This window comes from Porites lutea, chromosome 3, assembly GCF_958299795.1.
Source record: "Porites lutea chromosome 3, jaPorLute2.1, whole genome shotgun sequence".
Classification (NCBI taxonomy): Eukaryota; Metazoa; Cnidaria; class Anthozoa; order Scleractinia; family Poritidae; genus Porites; species Porites lutea.
Window position 1 is genome coordinate 36,872,604 of NC_133203.1, and position 22,697 is coordinate 36,895,300.

At 38.4% G+C, this 22,697-nt stretch overlaps 2 protein-coding genes, 1 long non-coding RNA gene and 1 pseudogene across 3 annotated transcripts in view; all 4 read left to right on the forward strand.

Annotated features, from left to right (window-relative positions):
* LOC140932227 (uncharacterized) overlaps positions 1 to 22,697 on the forward strand; it is a 61,523-nt pseudogene that overhangs the window by 12,119 nt on the left and 26,707 nt on the right.
* LOC140929972 (uncharacterized) lies at positions 7,764 to 10,396 on the forward strand. Its single transcript, XM_073379648.1, has 5 exons — positions 7,764 to 7,772; positions 8,375 to 8,559; positions 8,979 to 9,134; positions 9,868 to 10,154; positions 10,389 to 10,396. The coding sequence occupies exons 2-5, from the start codon at positions 8,375 to 8,377 to the stop codon at positions 10,394 to 10,396; spliced, it is 636 nt and encodes a 211-aa protein (XP_073235749.1). The 5' UTR covers positions 7,764 to 7,772.
* On the forward strand, positions 17,761 to 19,485 carry LOC140929935 (uncharacterized). The gene is made up of 3 exons (XR_012164814.1): positions 17,761 to 17,897; positions 18,422 to 18,755; positions 19,393 to 19,485. It is a non-coding gene; the product is annotated as an uncharacterized lncRNA (long non-coding RNA).
* LOC140929761 (E3 ubiquitin-protein ligase UHRF2-like) overlaps positions 21,351 to 22,697 on the forward strand; it is a 2,008-nt gene continuing 661 nt past the window's right edge. Inside the window, exons 1-4 of the mRNA XM_073379470.1 lie at positions 21,351 to 21,430; positions 21,907 to 21,944; positions 22,146 to 22,214; positions 22,687 to 22,697. The exon at positions 22,687 to 22,697 is cut by the window's right edge and continues 57 nt beyond it. Coding sequence (XP_073235571.1) covers positions 21,379 to 21,430; positions 21,907 to 21,944; positions 22,146 to 22,214; positions 22,687 to 22,697 — 170 coding nt within the window. The 5' untranslated portion in view covers positions 21,351 to 21,378. The remainder of the gene's footprint in view (positions 21,431 to 21,906; positions 21,945 to 22,145; positions 22,215 to 22,686) is intronic.

Here is a 22,697-nt window from a genome sequence, read left to right on the forward strand (position 1 = left end):
GCAGAAAAGAATGAATGGCCTAAATAGTAGAATGCTCAAAATGGCGACAAACTGGTTGAAGTTGTTGAAGCTGGCTTGTTGAATGACCAGGGCCTTAGGTTACAATGGAGGGACCTATTTGACAGTTTTGATATCATGGTAAGATACAATATCTTCATTAAGGTGAAAATCATTTGTAGGATTATAAAACTGTAATATAATGATGAAGAACAATATGATTATTTTTTCATTTTCCATTTTCTCTTTTATTTATATATTTTCCCATATTTCTTTCACTTCTCTTATCAAATCAATATTGCTCAAATTGTTCATTGCTTCTGTCTTCACTTGGTGTAGCATATTGCATACATTGCTTTGTAAAACATAAGATCAAGAACAGTGTATTTTGCAATGCAAAAGCATAAACTAGATTTGTTTTGTTTTCTCCCAAGATGAAATGACTAAAATGAATGTAATTGCAGGTCAACATTTCTACAATTATGTATACAGGTTAAAAATTTTTAACATTGGTTAATTCTCTATTTTTCTTTGTTGCCTTGCTAGCCCTTATATTTAAAATGAGATCATTAGGTCAATTTAATTTCCACGTATCCTTAAGGGGGCAAACCCTCAATGATGAATCATGATGTTTTAAGCCTACATTGCTGTATTAGTCCCTACATTTTATAAATTTATTCTTGTCTACATCAATGAGCCCTGGAATAATAGTAAATAAAATAATAGTACTGTATGCTTATTAGGCTACCATCTGTGAAGAGGCGTTTGTGGAGGTAGTGAAGCGGTATGTGAATATGGGGGCAAACCAGTTCGTGAAGGAATTTAGAAGGAAGTGGCAGGTGAAGAAGGCCATGGCCCACAGACAAATGGTCATGGCCAGGAAGGACAAAAGGGTCCAACAAGAGGCAAAAATACCTGTAAGTGAGATCATTGCTGACCAGTCAGATCATAAAGAACGTTCACATCATCGCATGAAAGAGCTCATCAGCAAATTTGGCGATGCAGTTTTAGGGAATCTCTACACACGTGCCGAGCTAATTTCACTGTGCAAAGCATATGGGCTAAATCCAAGTGCAAGATCCAACAAGGCACAACTGGGAAAGGTCCTTGCAGATGTAATAAGGTCTAACCTTAATATCCCCTTTCCTTGGGGCCTGGTTCCAGGTTCACAACTGCATGCAGCTCCTCTTCCAGGTAGACTTGGAATCAGAATAAGCCGGATTTCAGCACAGGATTAAACATTTCATAACTGTAAGTAGCAGGTTAAACACTTAAATTACCAAACTGTTGACTGACTGAAGCCTCTTGTGATTGATAATAGGCCATTTTACAGTTATGTATGGAAGCGAAGGCTGAGGGTGACCTTGTTTTGATACCAACTTCTTTTCTTTGTTATGGAAATTGTTCTTGAAAAATACTAGTTAGCATAAGAATAACTTGATTTACATAATAAAGCAGGAAGGATTGTATCAAAACAAGGTCACCCTCAGCCTCGCTTCCATCCACAACTGTAAAATGGCTTATTTTTGAGGTCACCTTGTTCCACATAAATGAGGTACCAACTAAAGTCAACATTCAAAATGGAGGCAGTAGGCAGAAAAACGGACAAGCTTTGTTTACAAAGAAAACATGTAAGCCCTTGAGTAGCTTTATTACATTTAACTTTAAAATTTCCCACGATGCAATCATTGTTAATACTTTGCTCCATAAACAAAGATAATTTCAGCTCAAAATTAATGAACAAAAAGAATAACCGAGTCAAAGTGCCTGCATGGGAAAGTTTAATGTTTCCTTTTCTTTTCAATTCTTTTGACTTCTCTGACTTAAGTATACACCTAACCATTTGGGCCTATGCTATTTAGTTCATAACAGATAAAATCCCTTTTCATTCATCGCTTGTCCAGGTAATTTTATTCTTCAGTTTTGTTTGTTTTTGTTTTGTTCCATATACAGTGTAAGTTTAGTAAAAGCTAAATTTGGATAATGGGAAATAATCTCCCCTTATTAACATTTAAACTTAAAAAAAACGGTATAAGAAGGTTCTTGAAGTCATACTGCACTTAAATGTCGTGATGTAATTAACGCTTTCGCTTCCTTGAAAATGGATGTTCATTGGGAAGGCCAGAACGTGGCAGCTGAACTCCCGTCATCTTATCTGTACATACAGCATTTCCTTTGCCACTAACTACAGATTGTCCGATATTTACAGCTGTCAGAGTTGTCGAATATGTGTAGTATTTAGGGTGGTTATTCTGCCCATTTGAACCTCTTATCTGGCAAAAGATGTTCTCTAAAATATCTTGATTTATTATAATAGGCTTTAATGTGGCTTCACCAAAATAGCTCTGTTTGATTTCCACAACTTTCTCCAACCCAATGATCATTGATCGCAAGTCGAACCATAACTGGTCTGATAGAAATTCTTTCGGTGACTCAGCGTTGTCTTTCCATTTCTGTAGGTAATTCAAAAATTCTCGTGCTTTCAACAGCCTTGCATCGTGTACATTTGAGATGACATCTTTCCTTGAGAATAGTTCAATTAGTTGGCTTGTGTGACGCAGGAATATAATGGGTTCAGTCAGTGCTGCTGATTCTGCTGTTTGTCCTGTGCTCGCCAGATGTTCCTTATATTTCTTAACGAAATGAAAATAATGTCTATAAATAAAATATTGATGTTGTTGTTCAGTGTTGCTTTTTTTTCAATTATTTGTCTATACTTCAGCAAGTAATATATGACGCTGGGATGTTAATGGTTTTTTTATGAACTTAAAAGGCCTGTCCTTATAGAGAAGTGCTGCATGTACTGTTATCGACTGATAAAAAGATAATTAAAAAATTTAGTGTGTATTTTTTTTGTTCAATGTTATCCTTTGTTTCAATTTTATTTATTTCGTTTCAACACCTTTATTATACATCACCATACACCCCCAGAAATGGAAATATAATTTCAACCAAGGACACAAGTAAATCACAACATATGCTGTTCCACATCTCTTTTGACTACCTTCACTGCAGGCATTTTCACTTGAAGAATAGTTTTCAAATGCAAAATGTCAAATACCTCCATGAGAAACAACATTCTTTTATCTAATACATTTCAGCTAGACTATTTCGCATTCTGGATCTTGGATTTAGGTCAAAGTGTCCATCTGTTAATCTCTCATGCAGGGGAAGGGAGTGGCTGCCTTGGTCCCATTCATAGGCATCCTTCCAGAACTTGAAGAGTATTCTTGAATTGTTCACTGTCAATTGCCTTGTACTGTTTGATTGCAGGGTACTTTTTTCGAGGTGATTCCTTATTTTCTTGAAGTTATGCTATAAAGGGAAGACAGAAATTTATTTAATACTGCAGTGTTTGAGTTTAAACTTTCTATAAGTTATTAAAGCTCTCTAGTGTATGGAATATTTTCTTTATATTTTTTAGGCAGGTTGTCTTCACTTGGGTGTGATAGTCGATTTCATTGTATTTTCGTTGTTTTACCTTGGAGTCTGCCATCGTGACAATTTTCCGTCCTGTGTGCAAGTTGTCTGCAACAAAGTGATGTTCTGCTGGATCTGTTCCATATGGGTAAAGAAGCTTCACAAAGGACCTGTTTGGCTCCCCTCCATCACACAACACCCAATAAATTCTGTAATAAGAAAGTACAAAGGACAGATTGTTAGTGTTATAGGTCAGTCTAAAATGCATTTGATGTACATAATTTTCATTTCTGCTATTTTGTTTGTATTTTTCCATCGTTTAAAAGTCATAAGTGTAGTACATTATCCAACTCAAAAAGAACATATATTTCAAAAGCAATGCATGGTTACCAGTATAGATGCCAAGTGAAACTAATTCATTGCACACTTGAAGCTGTGCTAATTTATTTGCTTACTTTCAATTATTTAAACATATTCAACATTGATTTTTTATTTGCCCTTCAAGTTTTCTAAAAATTTGACAATTTTAAGAAATACAAAGTGTGAAATTTTTTCATTTCAAGCCTAGTTTGTAAACATTTATTTATTTAGCAACAGTTATTGCAGCATCTTGTGTGTTCATGTGACTCCCAGATGGAATGGTATTAAGATCAAAATATCTTACTTACCTAAATCCCAGTCTCTTGCAGCGTTCAATACCTTCCCAGAATTTCTCTAGTAGTGTTACTGCAGGCAAGCTTTTGACAGGAAAATGGGCTAAGGCAAAGCGAAAACCGCTGTCGGTGACTAATGCAAACTGCATCACTTTTGAAGCCAATTCAGGATCATTGTTGCCTTTTAAAAAAGTAAAAGGTGATTAATTGTTGTTAAAATTTTCTGAGATCTTGATAGAGTTGCGTAGATATGTTTCATCATTTTATTTTTTGTGTTTCCGCATTACTCTCACATCATCTAGTCTCCTTCAGATGGAGGCTATAGACTGAATTAATTGTTGCAGTTCGTTTCAAAGTGTAATATGTAAATTAATGTTTTCAGTATTATTTGAACATTTACAATGTATAAGAATCTCTCAAACCTTCAGTTAAACTTCTGACATCTTCATAACTTTGTCCAAGAGAAACAGCACCCATCAACCTTTTCTGTCCACCAACTCTAGCAAACTCCAAATCCTCCTGTGTAAACACACATGTAATTTAATGTATTCTGCCAACCTCTATAAAAAAGATAATTTATAGACTCATGCAACATATATGTAAATATTGCCTCTTATTTTTACGATATTATTTTGTTTAAAGTCTTTTGATCATTTAAATCCAGTGATCAAAGAATGTACAGCTGTGTTTGCATTATTTGGATAAAATCGATTTTGGTTACCTTTGAGACTTTATAGGGTTAAGGTTCAGAAGCATAATTAAAACACATGAAAGGTCTAAGAATATGTACCTGTATTGTCATTTCATCAAATATCAGTCCTCCCCATAGATCCTTGTCTTTCAAATTCAACCTGCGTGCTTCTCGGTGACACCAAGAAAAAACTTCAGGATTCCAGCCAGATGCACTTGAAACTGAATTCTTGTAATACCTTATTATTGTAAATAAGCATATTATTATTGGCCAGTGATCAGTAGTTGTACTTTCTATTTTGCATCCAAGAAATGGGTTTTGTAGCAAGAATAACATATTAGAGCCATGTTTCTACCTGATGAGCCTCTTGCTTGGAAGAATGAGATGTTGTTTCAAAGTGTCGAAGGCTTTCGGGGATGTTGAATACAAGTCGAGACACAGTCGAATAATTCTGTGGAATAGATTGTCAGTACCTTATGGTTGTGATTTAACTTGTGGCCTATTACTGGTACTTCCAAACTCATACACTAAGCTATTAAATCATTATGGCTATTTTACCACTTTCACATAGACCTTAATATTGTGCACCTGTTAACCTTGAAACATTTTTTTACAGTCATCCCAAGAGGAACTGAACACGGTGGTGATGTAAACTTTTGGGGGTAAACAAGGTGCATTATGATATATGGGATAATGGTGAATGATTTACTTCACTTTACGAAATTGCCCCCAGAACATATAAATCAAAAGTACAGGTACGATGATATCATGCTATATAAAATTATACTATAAATTTGGTCGAGAAAGCTACAAACCTGCAGGATTCTGGGAGTTGACGTAAAAAGGCATTGTGCAATATGTATTATTTTCCTTACTGAAGATGTTCAATCAAACGAATGGGTTTCTATTATAATATGCGCCCCCTTTATAATATCCTACACAGTAACTCACTTTGGGTGCCATCTGTATCCCTTTGACGATTTTCTCGTAAGAGCCATTTGCTGTTGCTCCAGCAGAAGAGCCATGTCTCCTTTTATTTTGGAGGTGTCCACAGAACTCAGCATGGATTTAAAATCGAGGTGGTCTTCATCCGTGGCACACAAGCACTCAGATTCAAATTTCGTTCGCCAGTATTCCTCTCGCCGTTGAGCATTTCTCTTTTCTTTCAAAATAAAATTCACTTTAGCTAGCTTTTCTTCGTCACCCATAAGAGAGTTTTTGGTCTTCATGATATTGGAGTATGTCTCTTTTCTTTTGGACAAAAGCCTTTTTAGATATCCACACTCCACACAGGTCTCCCCCAGGGACGGCACCACTTGATGGCATTTGCGTGACAAATAGGCTGTTCGCGTGCCAATTTTGACCTGGGTGCACATTTCATCGCTATCTTTTCTAACAACAGAATCATTGTGGTCGTTTGCGGGGAGTCCACAGCATACCGAAAAACGTGCAAGGTACTCAAGGATAAAGGGGAGGTTTTTGGTTTCGTTCGCCTTAAAGCCAAAAGTTTCATGGGTGAGGGTGTTACCCAGAAATGATTTGAGCGAAAACTCTGATGTTAGCGGATTTATCTTGAGTTGTATCACAACTTCATTGCCGTCGATGTAAACACCGGCCAATCTGCTGAAACTTAGCAAGGGAGGATTGACGTTTTTTTGTCGCAAAACCCATCCATTCATCACACATGAAATCTCCATACTTTTCCAGGTATCATTAGTAGTTTCATCGGGCCTTTTCTTGGCGATGTTTAAAAACACGGCCACTCGTTTGCCATCTCGTCGTGGATAGAACGTCTTAACTTCACCAAACAGATCAGCTACTAACGCTCGGACATCTCTGTCATCCAACTCGAAGTTTAAATTCTCTTTTTCGTTAGCGAAAGTAGCCATAACTTCGGTCATGGACAAATTTTCGCCCACACGGAACTCGAACGTTTGCGAAAACCTGTCGTGAACAGTAACAAATTTCGTTATAATATATATTTTCCCAACCCTGGCACAAAATTAAAGTTTCCTATACGAAGCACTTAAGCTTCATTAAAAATTGAGAGTACGAGTATACGAGATGAATGTCTCTACTGCTGATTAAGACTTACCAACATCTTTTCTCCTGGAAAGCTGACCGTTTCCTTTTCATTTTCTGAAGTTGAGTGATTTTGAATCAAGAATAACACTGATCAAAAACGGTTTACAGAATCAAAACAAACCGTGACAGGCGTCGTATTACCCGGGAAAACTCAGCGCTCAGCTGATTGGTTACAAGTGACTTCCGTTTTGAGGAGCGGAAGTTACAAACATCCCTGTGCGGGGCAGGGTTGTGGTTTTGAACTGCCAACGGTCGCGATACGCTGATTGGTGGATTTGAATGGACGCGCATTCCTCAAATGCCTTTGGTTGAGTTTTTTGCACCGGTCATGTTGAGAAAGCTGGTCTTGCAACTTCAGGATCGCTTTACTCGATAAATTTTGGAAGGATTGAGCTCTCATTCGGATGGGGCATGGATACATATCTAGTGGATCGGGAGCCGGTAATTTCGAGGTAAGAAATTAAATAGTCTGGCGTCAGTTCCAGCGTAAATTGGACTGGGTCACGCGCCGGCGGCTGATTGCTGCCTGCCTTGTCTCCTTCTTTAGTTCTAACCGCCGAGGTCAAATATTCATCTCGCGAAATAGCGCTTAAAACAGCATGGGACGGCGAAAAAAACATGACACATGACTCAGTTAACATTTTCTTCAAACTTTTATTGAAATTTTTTTTTTAAATTATGCATTTTGGAACAAATTATAGCCACCGTATTGTTCATATGTATTTCTTCTATAAATAACAAAAGATCGTTGCTCAGATTTCAATCAACAACGGCCCCCACTAACAGAGGGTGGTCTGCCTGTGCCATAACATTACGAGCCTTGATGTAAATACGTTTTCAAAATAAAAGAAGTTTACTTTTTAACTTACCGTACAGGTGCCAATCTTCCCTGTAATTTCGCGGACGGTGTAAAGAACAAAACAAAGGTGCGAAGGTGAGGTACCAGTCACTGTTCACGTGCACATGTACGTACATTTAGCCCATAAAACAGAACAGAGGTTGGATGCTAAAAAAAAAAAAAAAACCTAAAGGATACCAATGTGGGCACTGCCCAGTATTTATTCAGCTGATTAATTGTTTGACCTCTAAAGGTCTAAAAAGACGTCCAAATGAGAGTTGTGGCGATTTGCACAATTTGCGTTAAAGATGTCAACATTGAATGCCACATACATGCATACATGCATGCAGATATACATTCATATTCATTGGCTCGTCCCCACAAGGCTTTTCAGAGTCAATGTTACAGAAGTAATATTAAACACAGAAAGCTAAAACACGAAAAATAACTAAGTAACTAAAGGAGGTGTCCAGAAAAAGTGGTCTAAGTTGACGCTTAGGATGCTATCAACTTCAAAATTTCTCGTGCATTATTTCCCCTAAGCGATACTTGAATGGGAAAAAAACATCCCGAGTCCAAAATCTGCAATTTACAGCCCAAAGCGAGACAATGAGCATCCTGTCACTAAAATGGGAGTTGTCCCCGGGGGCTGAATACTTTTTAAAGAATTACCAATTTTTTTCCACGCAGATGAGCCAACCAGAATTTGTATTCAATGAGAGGACCATGGGTATCATGGGACAAGATGCAAAGGGGAATAGGAAGTACTTTGAAAAAGCGAGTTTTTCCCTAACACTATTAAAGCATGTTGACGCAGGAGGCCAGGACAGTGGTTTTCTCTGTCTTGTGAAATGTTCCATCACTGGGGAAGATAGGTATCACATTATTTAGTGTTATATTATGTTAGTATATCCATATTTGCAGAAGTATCAGTACATGTTGAAATCTTCTGCAATGCTTCTTCAAATTACATTATATTTTACTAAAGCCTCTTGCAAATGGGAGGAGGCTTATTTGATTCAAGTCATCCAAGTGGAGAAGTAGTGGACTTGGATAAGTGTTAATTCAGATATACATCAATATCATTATGCTAGATCATAGAAATGATACTTTCTTGTTCAAAAGAGGTTCGTTTATTCACTTTTTTAAAACTGGAGCCAATCTGCAAATATATAATGCAGTCATTTACTGAAATTTACTGTGAACATGCCATGCCATGCCAATACACCCATATATTGAAACTTTTTTGAGGCAATAATCACTCATAGTGGTCATTTCTTTTCTTTTTTTTTAGAAAATGCTTCTTCAGAACAAATAAAGTTCTAAATGGTGGGGTTAGCAAGTTTATTGAAGAGTTGAATCAGTCTTGCAAATCTGGGGTTTTGATGTGTGAGTTCGATTCTTCCCAGTTTAGAATGTTCTTGAGGGACATAATGAAGTCTTATTTTCGGTAAGTCATATGTAAAATAGTAATTAAAATCATGTAAGGATCCTGTCCTTATCTGATTAGGGCATTTGAGTGAACTCAGTGTTGTCACTAAGGTTCCGAGTTGCCGGGAAAATACAACAAGTTGGCAGGGAATCAAACAGCTAGAAATTTCTTTTGGTTCTATTTTTCTTCTATTTTCCATTAAAACTAGCCAGGGTTCAAACTCATAGTAGCCAGGGGAAATCCCCGGCCCCCGGCTCTTCATGACAATTATCCTGTGAACTGATTAACGTATAAACAATTTTGCTAGTCGATGGTTATAGACATTCATGTTTCAACAGTAGTCTGCCTGCAAGTCATTATTATTAATTTAGACTATCAAACAAAATGATTGTTATAATTTAATAAAATAATTATTATAATTACCATGAGACCCCTTTTGAAGAAACACGATTAGCAACAATTTATTAAGTTCTATCTTAACTCTACTTACAAAAATTTGACAGTCTGCCACAGTTTCTCATGAGTGAATACTTGTCGAGTTGAAGCTGTTTTAGTTAACAGTCACACTTGCTTTGGTGCTATGCTTAGGGGGGTAAACTGAACCCCCCCTACTGGATCTGCCCCAGCACTTAGAATTTCCAATAGCCTTCCTTGCTGGGGCCATGGATATTTTATGGAACCAGAGACAAAATAACTTCAAAGTCTAATTTTTTAAAAGTTTACTTTCAAATTTTATTTTTGTTCTGAACAGAAACTGTGAAAATGAGAACAGGAGAAAAACTTTTAAAGCTGCAAAAACTATTGGCAGACAAGAGGGTTCTAAAGTCTGGGTAATCAACGAGTCCATTCACATAGATGATAATGGTGACATTGTCCCAGAGGAAGAGAAGGAGTTTGTGTGGATAGATGACCTCTTTGATGACAACGTAAAGACTCAGGAGGTCATCTATCCGTTCACAACACAAGCCTTAAACGATGTTTTGCGCGGGTTAAAGGAGACCCTGCATGGGAACTTTATAGCATCTTTTCTAGCAGTGGGTAGGTTTATTATCTTTATAACAAAATTTTCAACATTAATTATTATTATTATCATTATTATTATCAGCTGCTTGCATCTGTAACTATTAGTTTGAGGTCACTTCCCTTTTAAGAAGTTTTTATAAAGCTTTTATTTATCCACTCAAACACTTAATAACTTAATAATATATCATGTGTTGTGAACATTTTTTATATAATTTATGTTAATTTATTGATGTCTGCGTAATATTGTAGTCACGTGATCTTTATTGCACCATCAAGTAACCCGAGACGCGGGAATATTTTTTGTCAGTAAGCATTTTTCGATTTCGACTATTAAACATGATCAGTTGTGTTTACTAAATGGCGCCCAACGTGGGGCAGATTTTCGATCGCAATGCCTCCCAAAAAGGGTAAACCGAAGTCAAAAACACACGAGATATCAAGTACATCGAGTATGCAAGCGAATACATCGAATTTGGAACGACTGCGAGTTATACGTGAAGGACACCGACGATATGTATCGAAACTGGATCAAGAATTCACCGAAATGTTGCAAAGCGAAGACAAGGATTACGAACGGCTCAATGTTATGAGACAACTCTTGGATGGAAAACAAGAGTCGCTTAGCGAAATGGACCAAGAAATATTATCTTTATGCGAAGTTACAACGATTGATAAAGAAATCGAAGAGTCAGAAGAATTTACTGCCTCAATTATACGTCTAAAATGCAAAATCGAGAATGCGAGCAAGGTGAACATGCCAACCCAGCAACACGTGGGATCTCCTCAAACGACATCACAGCCAGTGAATCAAAATGCAGTCCGTGCAAGATTACCGAAGTTGTACCTGCCGAAGTTTAGAGGAGATGTGACCAAGTGGAATACCTTCTGGGATTCATTTCAATCGGCGGTTCATCGTAACGAAGGGATTTCCAACATCGATAAGTTCAACTACCTCAATTCTGTCCTTGAAGGGGCCGCCGCTCGAGCTATTCAGGGTCTTACCTTAACCGAAGCGAACTACAACGCAGCAGTCAAATTATTACAAGAACGTTTCGGGCGTCCCCAACAAATTATCAGCGCACATATGGATCAGCTCCTCAAGGTTTCGCCGTGTTCTAATGATCGCCCAGCCAGTCTTCGATACGTCTACGATCAAATTTGTGTTCATTCCCGCGGTTTGGCATCGCTCGGCGTAACTTCAGATCAATACGGAAGTCTTTTAATTCCTGTTATTATGTCAAAGTTGCCATCTGAGATTTGATTGCAGATAGCCAGGAACTCTAAGGATTCTGTATGGAAAATGGAGGAGTTGCTAAACGTGATAAAGGTTGAAGTCGAAGCGCGGGAAGCAAGCGAGATGACCATGGCGAAAACAAGCGAAGGCGGGAAAGTTCAACCACCCGGCCGTGATTCAAAGTTTCGAAATCAAACGCCAACCGCGAATTCACTCGTCTCTCAGCAAAGTGGGAACTTCAAAATCAAATGTGCCTATTGTCAAAACGAGCATTACTCTGCATCATGTGGTGTGGTAAAAGATACCGCTCAACGAAGAAGTATTTTGGAAAGGGATAAACGATGCTTCAATTGTTTGCGTTTTGATCACTGTGCAAAAGACTGCACGAATCCAAAAAAATGCCGACACTGCCAGCAGCGGCATCATCAGTCGATTTGTTCAATGCTTGACCAAGGGAAACCGAAACCAAAAGAAGTTTCAGCCGAAGAGACAACGACAACAACAACAGTGAGCAACAAGGCAAAGGGAACTGTGCTCTTACAAACAGCGAAAGCCATGGCTGTCAATGTTGTCAGTTCTAAAGCCGCACCAGTTAGAATACTTTTGGATACCGGAAGTCAACGCACCTACATCACAACCAGATTGAAATCGAGGCTTAATCTGACCCCTGTCAAGTCAGAAACATTGCATCTTAACACCTTTGGAGACGAAAGATATACGAAGCAACAATGTGATGTTGTGAACTTGCGGTTGCAAGGATCTCAAGGAGATATCAAGATATCTGCACTATGTTTCCCGAAGATTTGCTCGGCGGTGTCAGCTAAAGTTAACATCGACAATCACGTACATCTGCAAGGTCTCGAGCTTGCTGACATGAGCATTGCTGAAACAGGTCAACAGGACATAGATGTGCTAATTGGATCTGATTATTATTTCGATATTGTGTCTGGGGATGTCATTCGTGGCTGCAGTGGTCCCGTAGCAGTTAGCAGCATGTTCGGATGGGTCTTGTCTGGTCCCACAAGTGCTGAAGAATCAAGAGAGAAGTTTGCAACTACAAATCTCATCATAGAGAGGCCGGAATTGATGACCTTGAGCCCATTTGACATCAGTCATAGTGAGAACGATGAGTTATGTAATGCCTTGCAAAAATTCTGGGACATTGAGTCATTAGGAGTACGAGAGAAGCCACCCGTGTCACAGTCAGATAGTGGAGAGTTCCTGGAGAGTATTCATTTCAATGAGAATGAAGGAAGATACGAAGTTGGTCTGCCTTGGAAGGAAGGCCTTGTTCCTGCTTCAAACGAGTACGAATTGTGTGTTACAAGATTGAGACAGCTTCACTCGCGACTGAAGAAAAACAAGGAACTATTGAGAGATTATGACAATGTGATCAAGGATCAAGTCAAATCCGGGATAATCGAAGCCGTACCAGAACACAACTACGACCAAGCTCCAATGCATTTCTTACCTCATCATGGCGTAATTTGGTCGAACCGGGAAACTACAAAATTGAGAGTTGTATTTGATGGTTCAGCCAAATCTGACAAGTCAACTGCTTCAATTAACGAGTGTTTAGAGAAAGGACCGAACTTAGTGCCACACCTATTTGATATTGTGGTTAAGTTTCGAGGGTATCCAATTGCTGTAGTAGCTGACATCGAAAAGGCCTTCCATCAGATACAGATCAACCCAGAAGACAGAAGTATGCTGAGGTTTCTATGGTTCGATGACATTGAGAAAGATCGTCCGCAAATCAAGCAATACCAGTTTCGAAGGCTTGTGTTTGGCTTAACTCCAAGTCCAGCTATCCTGGCAAGTACCATAAAACTCCATCTGTCCAAGTACAAAGAAAGGGAACCAGAAGTAACATCTTTGTTAAGTTCCAGCTTCTATGTTGATGATCTGGCAGGAGGAGTGTTTCGCGAGAATGAAACTGTGAACTTGTACGACAAAGCACAGGAAATCATGAAAGATGGAGGATTCTCACTGCGTAAGTGGAATTCTAACTGTCAGTCCTTCCGCGAAAAAATCAAGCAGGATGAAGAAAGAAGAGGACCGTCAGTTTGGGAATCCCCTCCCAAAGAAAGTGAAAGTACACAAAATCTCAAGAAAGAAGAGTCATCGAGTGCCAAAGATGATAAACTGGAAACAGAGCAATTGGTGAAGATTCTCGGGATTTACTGGGATGTCATTCGAGATGAATTTCGCTATGACCTCTCTGAGTTGATTGAGTACGCAGAAGCCCTTCCAGCTACCAAACGATGTGTTTTGAAACTGTCAGCCAAAATCTTTGATCCGATTGGACTGTTAACTCCATTTACAATAAACATGAAAGTCCTTTTTCAAGATTTATGTGTTGAGAGGGTCAATTGGGATGAAAACTTGGAAGGAGAAGCTTTAGCGAAGTGGAAAATGTTCATTAATGACCTGAATGCTCTGAAGAACATTCGAGTTCCCCGATGTTATGCCAATTACTCACCAGCGCAGTCAGCAGTATGCTCCTATCAGATCCATGGCTTTTCAGATGCGTCGAAAAGAGCCTATGCAGCTGTTGTGTACCTGAGAACCGCATTCAGCAATGGTGAAATCCAAGTCAACATCATGACATCCAAGACGAGAGTAGCGCCGAGTAAACGTCAGTCAATTCCCAGGTTGGAACTGCTAGGAGCTGCATTGCTAGCCCAACTAGTTCACTCAACGCAGCAAACGTTACAATCCATTCTTCCAATCGAAGGAACATTTTTGTGGACCGATTCATTCACCACACTTTGTTGGATAAAAAATGCCAAAGCATGGAAACCTTACATACAACACCGGGTCAGCAGGATACGAGAACTAACTAACGAAGCCAACTGGAATTTCTGTCCCGGGGAGTTGAACCCCGCTGATCTACCATCACGAGGATGTGGAGGAGAGCAATTAGCACAAAACCAGACATGGAGGAATGGGCCCAAGTTTCTGAAGTTAGTGAGAGAACATTGGCCTGAGTCGCCCCAAACAAGTGCTTTGTCTGATGACGAAGAAGCCCTTCAAGAAGTTCTAAAAAGCCCTGTGAGTGTCACGCACTCTCTGGTCACGACAGAGTCAGAAGACCATTCAATCAATCTCAGTCAAGTCATTGACATTGAACGATACTGCAGTGTAACACGATTATTCCGCGTGACAGCCTACCTATTACGGTTCATAGGTAATGCGAAGAACAGTGTATCAAACCGTGAAACTCACAAGTTACCAGAACATTCGTCAAAAAGGGAACTTAATGCTCAAGAGTTAAATCAAGCTGAAATGCTGTGGATCAAGACTGTACAGAAAGCCTCATTTGCCAAAGAACTCGAATTTCTTCAAAGCAAAAGGGGAACATTTCCACCCGTCTATGTCACGCAATTCAACTTGTTCCTTGACAACCAACAAATCATCAGATGCAAGGGGAGAGTAAACAATGCACCGCTCTCTGAAGAAAGCAAGAATCCAATCTTACTTCCGTCTAAACACCCACTAACTAGTCTCATCATCCAGGATGTGCACTCCAAGATTAAACACAGTGGTATCAAGGACACCTTAACCACTATTCGAGGACGATTCTGGGTACCAAGAGGTCGAAAAGTTGTGAAGAAAATTGTAAGAAAATGTACCATCTGTAGAAGAGTAGAAGGAGCTCCATACAGACCACCACCGACTCCAGATTTACCACTGGAACGAGTGTCTCTAGACCCGCCTTTTTCCCACACAGGATTAGACTTCATAGGTCCTTTGTACATACGTGATGGAAGGTCTTCAAAAGAAACGGGCTCCGACAAGGTGTACATTTGTTTATTCACTTGCGCGTCCACGAGAGCGATTCATTTGGAACTGACGCCTTCTCTGAGCGTTGATTCATTTCTGTTGGCCTTTCGTAGGTTCGTTAGTCGCCGGGGATTACCAGTCACCCTTCTGTCTGACAATGCCAAAACCTTCAGATCCGCATCCAAAGATATAAGGAAGATCATACAATCAGACGAGGTTACGCGATACTTAACTGACAATCGCATCACATGGAACTTTATCGTTGAGCGAGCTCCTTGGTGGGGGGGTTTTTGGGAACGGATGGTTAAAGTTGTGAAGCAACCATTGAAGAAAACAGTGGGACGCTCTACGTTAAACTATGATGAGCTACAAACCACAATGGTGGAAATCGAAGCAATCGTAAATGCACGACCGTTAACATATGTCTATGATGATGAAGAGTCAGTTTCCACTCCACTTACGCCATCTCATCTAATTACTGGTAGACAAATTACTAGTGCACCAAGTAACCAGCATTTCGAAGTTGTTAGTGTTAATCAGACCTTGACAAAGAGTGCTAAGCATCACCAACGATTACTGCGTCAGTTCACCAAGAGATGGCAGCACGAGTATCTTTTGAGTCTACGAGAGCGCTCTAATGAGAGATGTAAGAAGCAAAACAAGGAGAGCCCAATCTCAGTAGGTGACATTGTGATCGTGAAGTCTGATCTGACGAAAAGAACATTTTGGAAACTGGCAAAGGTTCAAGAACTTTTACCGGGTAAAAATACATGAGTATATAGAACTTTTTACATGGTTGTCAGCAATGGAAAGGTTACTAGGGATTTCAATATTAGCAACTCAAGCTATAACAGGACGTCGTTTGTTTTAGGGTCTACAGGTCATGATAGTTTTTGCATTATGATTGTTGGAAGTACTAGTACCATCTACAGACACTAAACTAATAAACATTGACAAACAAGGAAGGAAGTAATATTGGCATAAGGTACCCTTTTTTTCCTTTATTTTTTCTGCAGCTGGCAGTACATTAGGCCTGCACTATGAATTCATTATAGAAGCAGGCTTACATTTCCCAGTCCCAGTTATCTGTGGTGAACACAGACTGGGTAAAACAAAAACCGCTAGGGTAGCTCTCCGTCTAATGGGTAATGACAAGCAGTTCTTTTCATCAGCACGGGAGCGTTTTATTCCACGTCTTTGCTCCAGGTCAACCTTTCCTCCCGTGCTGGATGATATAAAGAACACCCATCAGCTCGGAGAGCTTGCCTTAGCATACTTCGATGGAGGCAAGGATGGCACTTGTAGCCGTGAAATGTCACCGAAGACTTGTCCAGTGGTGACAGTAAACTGGGAAGCACTGGAGGGTCTTCCTCAGGATTATAGGTATGCTAATATAAACACAATTAAATTAATTAAATTCCGTATTTAACAGGTCTAAATATTCAAACCAATTAGTACCGGCATTTCTACTAATACTGGTCACATAATGTATTGAGCCAACATCGGAAAGTGGATCATGCAGTCATGAAATTTTTCCTCTGAAAATTACCTAATTATTGAACATTTGTAATACATTATGTTGAAATTATATTTTTTACTCTGCTGTACAGACGCCCTCTTGGTTTTTCTCTCTCCCAACAGACCCGCTATATTGTGGTCTTCAGAAATTAAAAGAAAAACAACCTAATATCGTTAACTTTTCAACAGGATTGCCAGCCGCTTGATCATGATCCCCTTTGTTGTGGGGCCCAGAAGCCCCAGCGGACTCCAAGCCCAATTGCAGGCTGAAGAAAGCCTTCAAGAGCAGATGGCAAATGCTCCCAGGGCCCTGGGACCATTAATTGCCATCAACATCTCCACTGTTTTAAACCTCAGTAAGGAGATAAAAGCTCTCTTTGCAGAAGACTTCATGGATATTGACGACAGGGTGATGGAAAATTACTCTCTTCTTTTGTCAATGGGAGTAGAGGTAAGTGGCCATCATCAGAAGTTCCAAATAATTGCTAGTAAATTATGTCTCCTAAAAAGTGAGTTATTATTCAAAAAGGGTCTATCAACAACTTGTTGTAGGGATGGCCGGTCTTTTACAAACAAAAGTAAAGGGAGATTATATCAAAGTTGCTGCATAGGAGCTAAAAAAAAGCCTCCAAAAGGAAAAGTCGGATCAAGTAAACTACAAGAAACACAATTTGATTACTTTTTGTTGCAAAAAACCCAAATAGAAAAATAAAAATTCCGTTCTTATCAAGTGCCTCATTCTTGGTCTTGGAGAATTATGCTCATAAATTAATACTGGTGGATAAGAAAATTTCTTATTGCATTTAATGCAATATTTTTAATAGTCACTAAGCTAACCTCCTGACAGTTGAAACCACCAACTGAAAATAATTCAATGTTATAAGCACCAAAACCATAATATTATTAAGGTCATAATAATTAAATTGTCTTTAATCGTTAATCAAGATACCATTAACTATTTTAAAAATTTATGACAATCAAAGTTAGAGTACTAGTACTACCTTATCTTTCCTTTGCAGCTTATCGATATCATTGATGATGAAGAAATTGTTAACACCAAAATGCTAGAAGAGTACTTTGAAAATACCATTTATCCCATGTGTGTCAAAAAGTACCAAACAAAGTTACAGGGAAATGGTGCCAGCACAGAAGATGGAGGGCCTTTCATTGTTTCGTTAATAATGGAGGCCATTCATTGTAATGACTTGACAAGGGGCAAGGTACATTAGACATTGCCTATGAATTATTGATAACCTTTAAAGAAGTTTCTTGCTACAATCAAAACTGCATGTTGCTGCAGAATTTAAAAATTCATAAGTATCATAGGTCAGCTTAATTGCAAAGTATTGATGTTTCTCACATGGATTTCACATTGAATGGGTTTAATTCCAATATATAGGATGGTGCATTTCTATTTCAAGGTGTTTTACCTGTCTTATTTTTGCTTGGCTTTCTATTACAAATGGTTGTTGTAAATTGTTTTTTCCTTGTGAAAAACCACAAGTTCCACACAAATGGCTAAAGTGAATAAACACGAAAGCAGTGACCACAGATATTTATTATACATTATTATTATAAATTATCATAAATTATTTAAATCAAAATTGATAGTTGTGAATAATGATACATAATCCCACCCTCTCAGTCGTAGGTTAGGGCATTAGGTAAATGTTTAAACCCACCACACACCCAGTCCCTGTTCTTCAACTAGTTACAATATTATATATATAAATTTTTTTTTCAGCTCTTGACCTGCATCAACCCGTGCATTACCTTCAAAATCAAAACACCTGAACAAGGGGAAATGAAATGCAATGGACTTGCTGTGGCCCTGGGTCCTTTCCTCGCAATGCTTTCTAATCATGGCTTGGACACTCTGGCACCCCACGACCGCATAAAGCAAGAAATAAAGAATCATGGCCTTGGGTTAACCACAAACTGTAAACAGGTTTTCAGCAACGAGGATGGATCTACCATTTCCAGAGCAAAAGAGGCCAAACAAAGCACTTCTTTTAAGTACTGCATTTTTCTTAAAAGAAGTGTGTTTGGACCAGAAGCATGGGAGGAATTTGCCACATGTAATAATAATGTTATTATTACTCTATAATTTGTGTTACTTAACCACAGGAAAAAAAAAATTATTATTTGCTATTCTACAATAATTTTTAGTATACAGATGCTTTAATAATGAACAAATTTTATCAACAGATGTTTTTACTGGTACAATCACACTATATGAACTTTTGATACTCCTCAGGGTGAAACAAACATATATATATATATATATATATATATATATATATATATATATATATATATATATATTAAAAGCCTGCCCTTCAGGCAACCTGCAATTAGCATGTAATAGCCCGAATGCCATTTCAACTGGTCCTAGATTTTTTTGGAAGTAGGATTAATCTAATTACTAATTACTGTAATTAGTCTATTATACCATTAGTTGAAAATAGTTTTCAGTTTACCTGTTTTACCAGAATCAAGGAGGTACTGAATTGAAATTTCATGTGGCCGTTTGAAATTTCCTAAAAAACTTTCACTTGCCCATTGGGGTAGTAAAGCACGAAATCCATAAGCCCGATTGCAAAACCCACTAGCCACGGGCTATCGGACACGACTTTAGTCGCACCCTGCTCCTGGGTTTAAACCTATCACAGTGCACTGAGATATGGAAATACTTTTCACCATCTATTTCTACAGATTTTGGATTAAGCAAGGCTACAACTATAGCATCACCACCGGTTACAGTGACACCAGCCGCAACAGTATCACCAACAGCAATGGTATCACCACCACTTCTGGTGACACCACCCACAACTGTGTCACCTCCTGCTACACTGTCAGCACGAAGTACGCTTTCATCACCAGTTACAGTGACACCAGCCACAAAAGTATCACCAACAGAAATGGTATCACCACCAGTTCTGGTGACACCACCCACAACTGTGTCACCTCCTGCTACACTGTCAGCACTAAGTACGCTATCATCACCAGATACAGTGACACCAGCCACAACAGTATCACCACCAGTTATGATGACACCACCCACCACCGTGTCACCTCCTGCTACGCTGTCAGCACTAAGTACGCTATCACCACCAGTTACAGCGACACCAGCCACAACAGTATCACCAACAGCTATGGTGACATCACCCACAACCGTGTCACCTCCTGCTACACTGTCAGCACTAAGTACGCTATCACCACCAGTTACAGCGACACCAGCCACAACAATATCACCACCAGTTACGGTGACACCACCCACAACTGTGTCACCTCCCGTTACACTGTCAGCACTAAGTACGCTATCACCACCAGTTACAGTGACACCAGCCACAACAGTATGACCACCAATTTCTATGGTGACACAACCCACAACTGCGTCACCTCCTGCTACACGGTCAGCACTAAGTATGCTATCACCACCAGTTGCAGTGACACCAGCCACAACATTATTACCAACAGCAATGGTATCACCACCAGTTATGATGACACCATCCACAACTGTGTCACCTCCCGCTACACTGTCAGCACTAAGTACGCTATCACCACCAGTTACAATGCCACCACCCACAGCAATGTCATCTCCTGCCACAGCATCACCACCAACTATGGTTCCACCGCCAGTTACAGGGGCACCACCTGCAGCTGTGTCACCTCCTGCTACAGTGCCACCACCAACTTCACCAGGATTAAATGATAGTGGTATTGGATTATTAGTTGGTGAGTTAAATCAAATATTTGATACGTACTTTTATGAAAATTTTTATTAATCTCTTTGCAAGATCAAAAATGTTGTGCAATGATTAATAATGTTACTGTAGAAATGAGAACAATAGTTTCCATCTGCAGTGCGTGAGGACAAAAAAATAAAAGTGAACTTACTGATGCCTGAGACAAACGTTGTCAGCTATTATTAATCACATAATTATTACTCAAAAGGAAAAAAAAAACAGGATTTGAATTTCACAGACTTTTACATTGTTCAGATATTAAATGCATGAAATCTTATTTTGATGTCCACCAGTGGAATGTGATCAAATCAATGAGGAAGATCTAAAGAGAACTGTATGTGGAGGTCAATCAAAGGAAAATAAAAAAAGAGAAGAACATCAGGTAGCTAGAGCTTGCATTCGGTGCATTGGAAATCAACCAGTTATCTCCTGTCATGTTAGCTTGCGCTTAATTCCTGGGTGTAGTAAACAAGGCAGTCTAGAATTTAATAATAGATACTTAAGTTTAAAGGAAAACAAGGCATTACCATTAAACAGCACTAAAAAAAATATATAGATAACATAGCATGTAAAAAAAATGAACAAACTCAGCTGGAAGGTGAGACCAATGGCAATGAATTAATGAATAATTACCAGCCAGTTGTTGTTTGGGAGACATAATGGTGACATGAAGCTGCAATTTTGTCCTTTAAAAGTATTAGTTTTAGTTGCTTTGCCTTGTAATCATTAAATTATAAGGCGGTTCGTTTACGAAGATATCAAGATTTAACATTTTGTCTAATGATACTACTGTCTCCTTGCCACAATGTTTTCCACTATTATTTAAAGTAGGTATTAGTAGACCTTATTTAATATGCCAGATTGTGTAGCCTGCACAATAGATTAACATAATAATCTCATTTTCATTCCCATCACTAAAGATGTAGCCGGGACTGTACTACAGCCAGGAACAATGTCAACACATACAGTTAAGGCACATGCAAAAAAAAGAAAAGTAGCTGCAGGTATTTACATCTCTACTTATTATTATTATTATTATTATTATTTTTTGTATTTGCAGTGATGTTTTTTTGGAATGATGGCCGGTATACAAAAAAATAAAATAAAATAAAAATTCACGATCTAATATACATCACTTCTCAATACATAAAAAAAAAATACTTAATTGTGCCTCCATGTTGGACTACTGTAGTTAGTGACAGGGGTTAAGTGTGCTATTCCAATAATTATGGATTGTCTGTTGCCTCGACATTTTAGTGGAAACCCAGGAAACCGTGTTATTGGTTTGCAACCAACACTTGTTGACCATAACTGACATTATGAAGCATCAGTGCAATGCCAGTATGCAAGGCTGAATTCACTTCTAAATATTATGTTTGATACATTGCATTGAACCATGGTACATGGTACAATAATCAAGTTGTGTCATTTGATGTGATCCATCATTTACTTTATGATTCCTTTTTATTTTTATGTATAGAAGATGGTACTGATTACAAGTTCTGTTTTTGCAAAATGGTAAGTCCTACCAGAGTAGTCTTAAGTTAATATGTAGACATTTCTTGATTGAAAAAACTATGACTTAAGGCCAAGGTGTCAATCCCATGAGCAGTCTTTTCCATGCCCTGTCATCTCGGTGCACCAATAGGAATATAAACCTGTCATATAGCTCGTAACACTCTTTTTATTGTATAACAGGATAATTTTATTTTCCAACAGGAGAAATCAAAACCTGAGGAAGACAACATGATTGTATGCGAGAACAGAAAACGACAAAAAGAAACCAAGGTAATTACTTAAAGTAGATTTTCCACAAACATTTAGGTGCAGATTTTTTGTTCAAAAAGTATCATTTTAAGTTGAAATAAGCATAAGTAATTTTAAGAACTAGCTCATTAGTTGATGAATAACAAACCAAGACGGAATCCACGAGGAAAGTGGGTATAATTTCAATGTTAATTTTAATTTAACGCATATTGCATTCTTTTTACATTTTTTAAGAAAATTTTTTCTGGGAGCCCTAGAAAGTGAATGTTAACTTTCAAAAACTTACATCTTACACATGAAAATTCCACAAAATGTTTTCACAAATCTTGTGAAATTTAAAATTTCTTTGGTGTTATTACAGATAACTAATTAAATCTTTAACCCTTGAAAAATTTTAAATTTTAATCTGCATTACCTCAACAACATGTAATTAATGTGATGCAAAAAGATTATTGACAAGTTCTAATACACGCTTAATATGATATATTTTCAGTGTCCAGGAAA

Bases quoted from the DNA above. Each gene is read 5' to 3' on its own strand.
- LOC140929972 (XM_073379648.1), top strand. From the start codon at position 8,375: ATGAGCCAACCAGAATTTGTATTCAATGAGAGGACCATGGGTATCATG. The intron at 8,560-8,978 runs GTATCACATTAT...CTTTTTTTTTAG, and splicing joins TCCATCACTGGGGAAGATAG to AAAATGCTTCTTCAGAACAA. The intron at 9,135-9,867 runs GTAAGTCATATG...TGTTCTGAACAG, and splicing joins ATAATGAAGTCTTATTTTCG to AAACTGTGAAAATGAGAACA.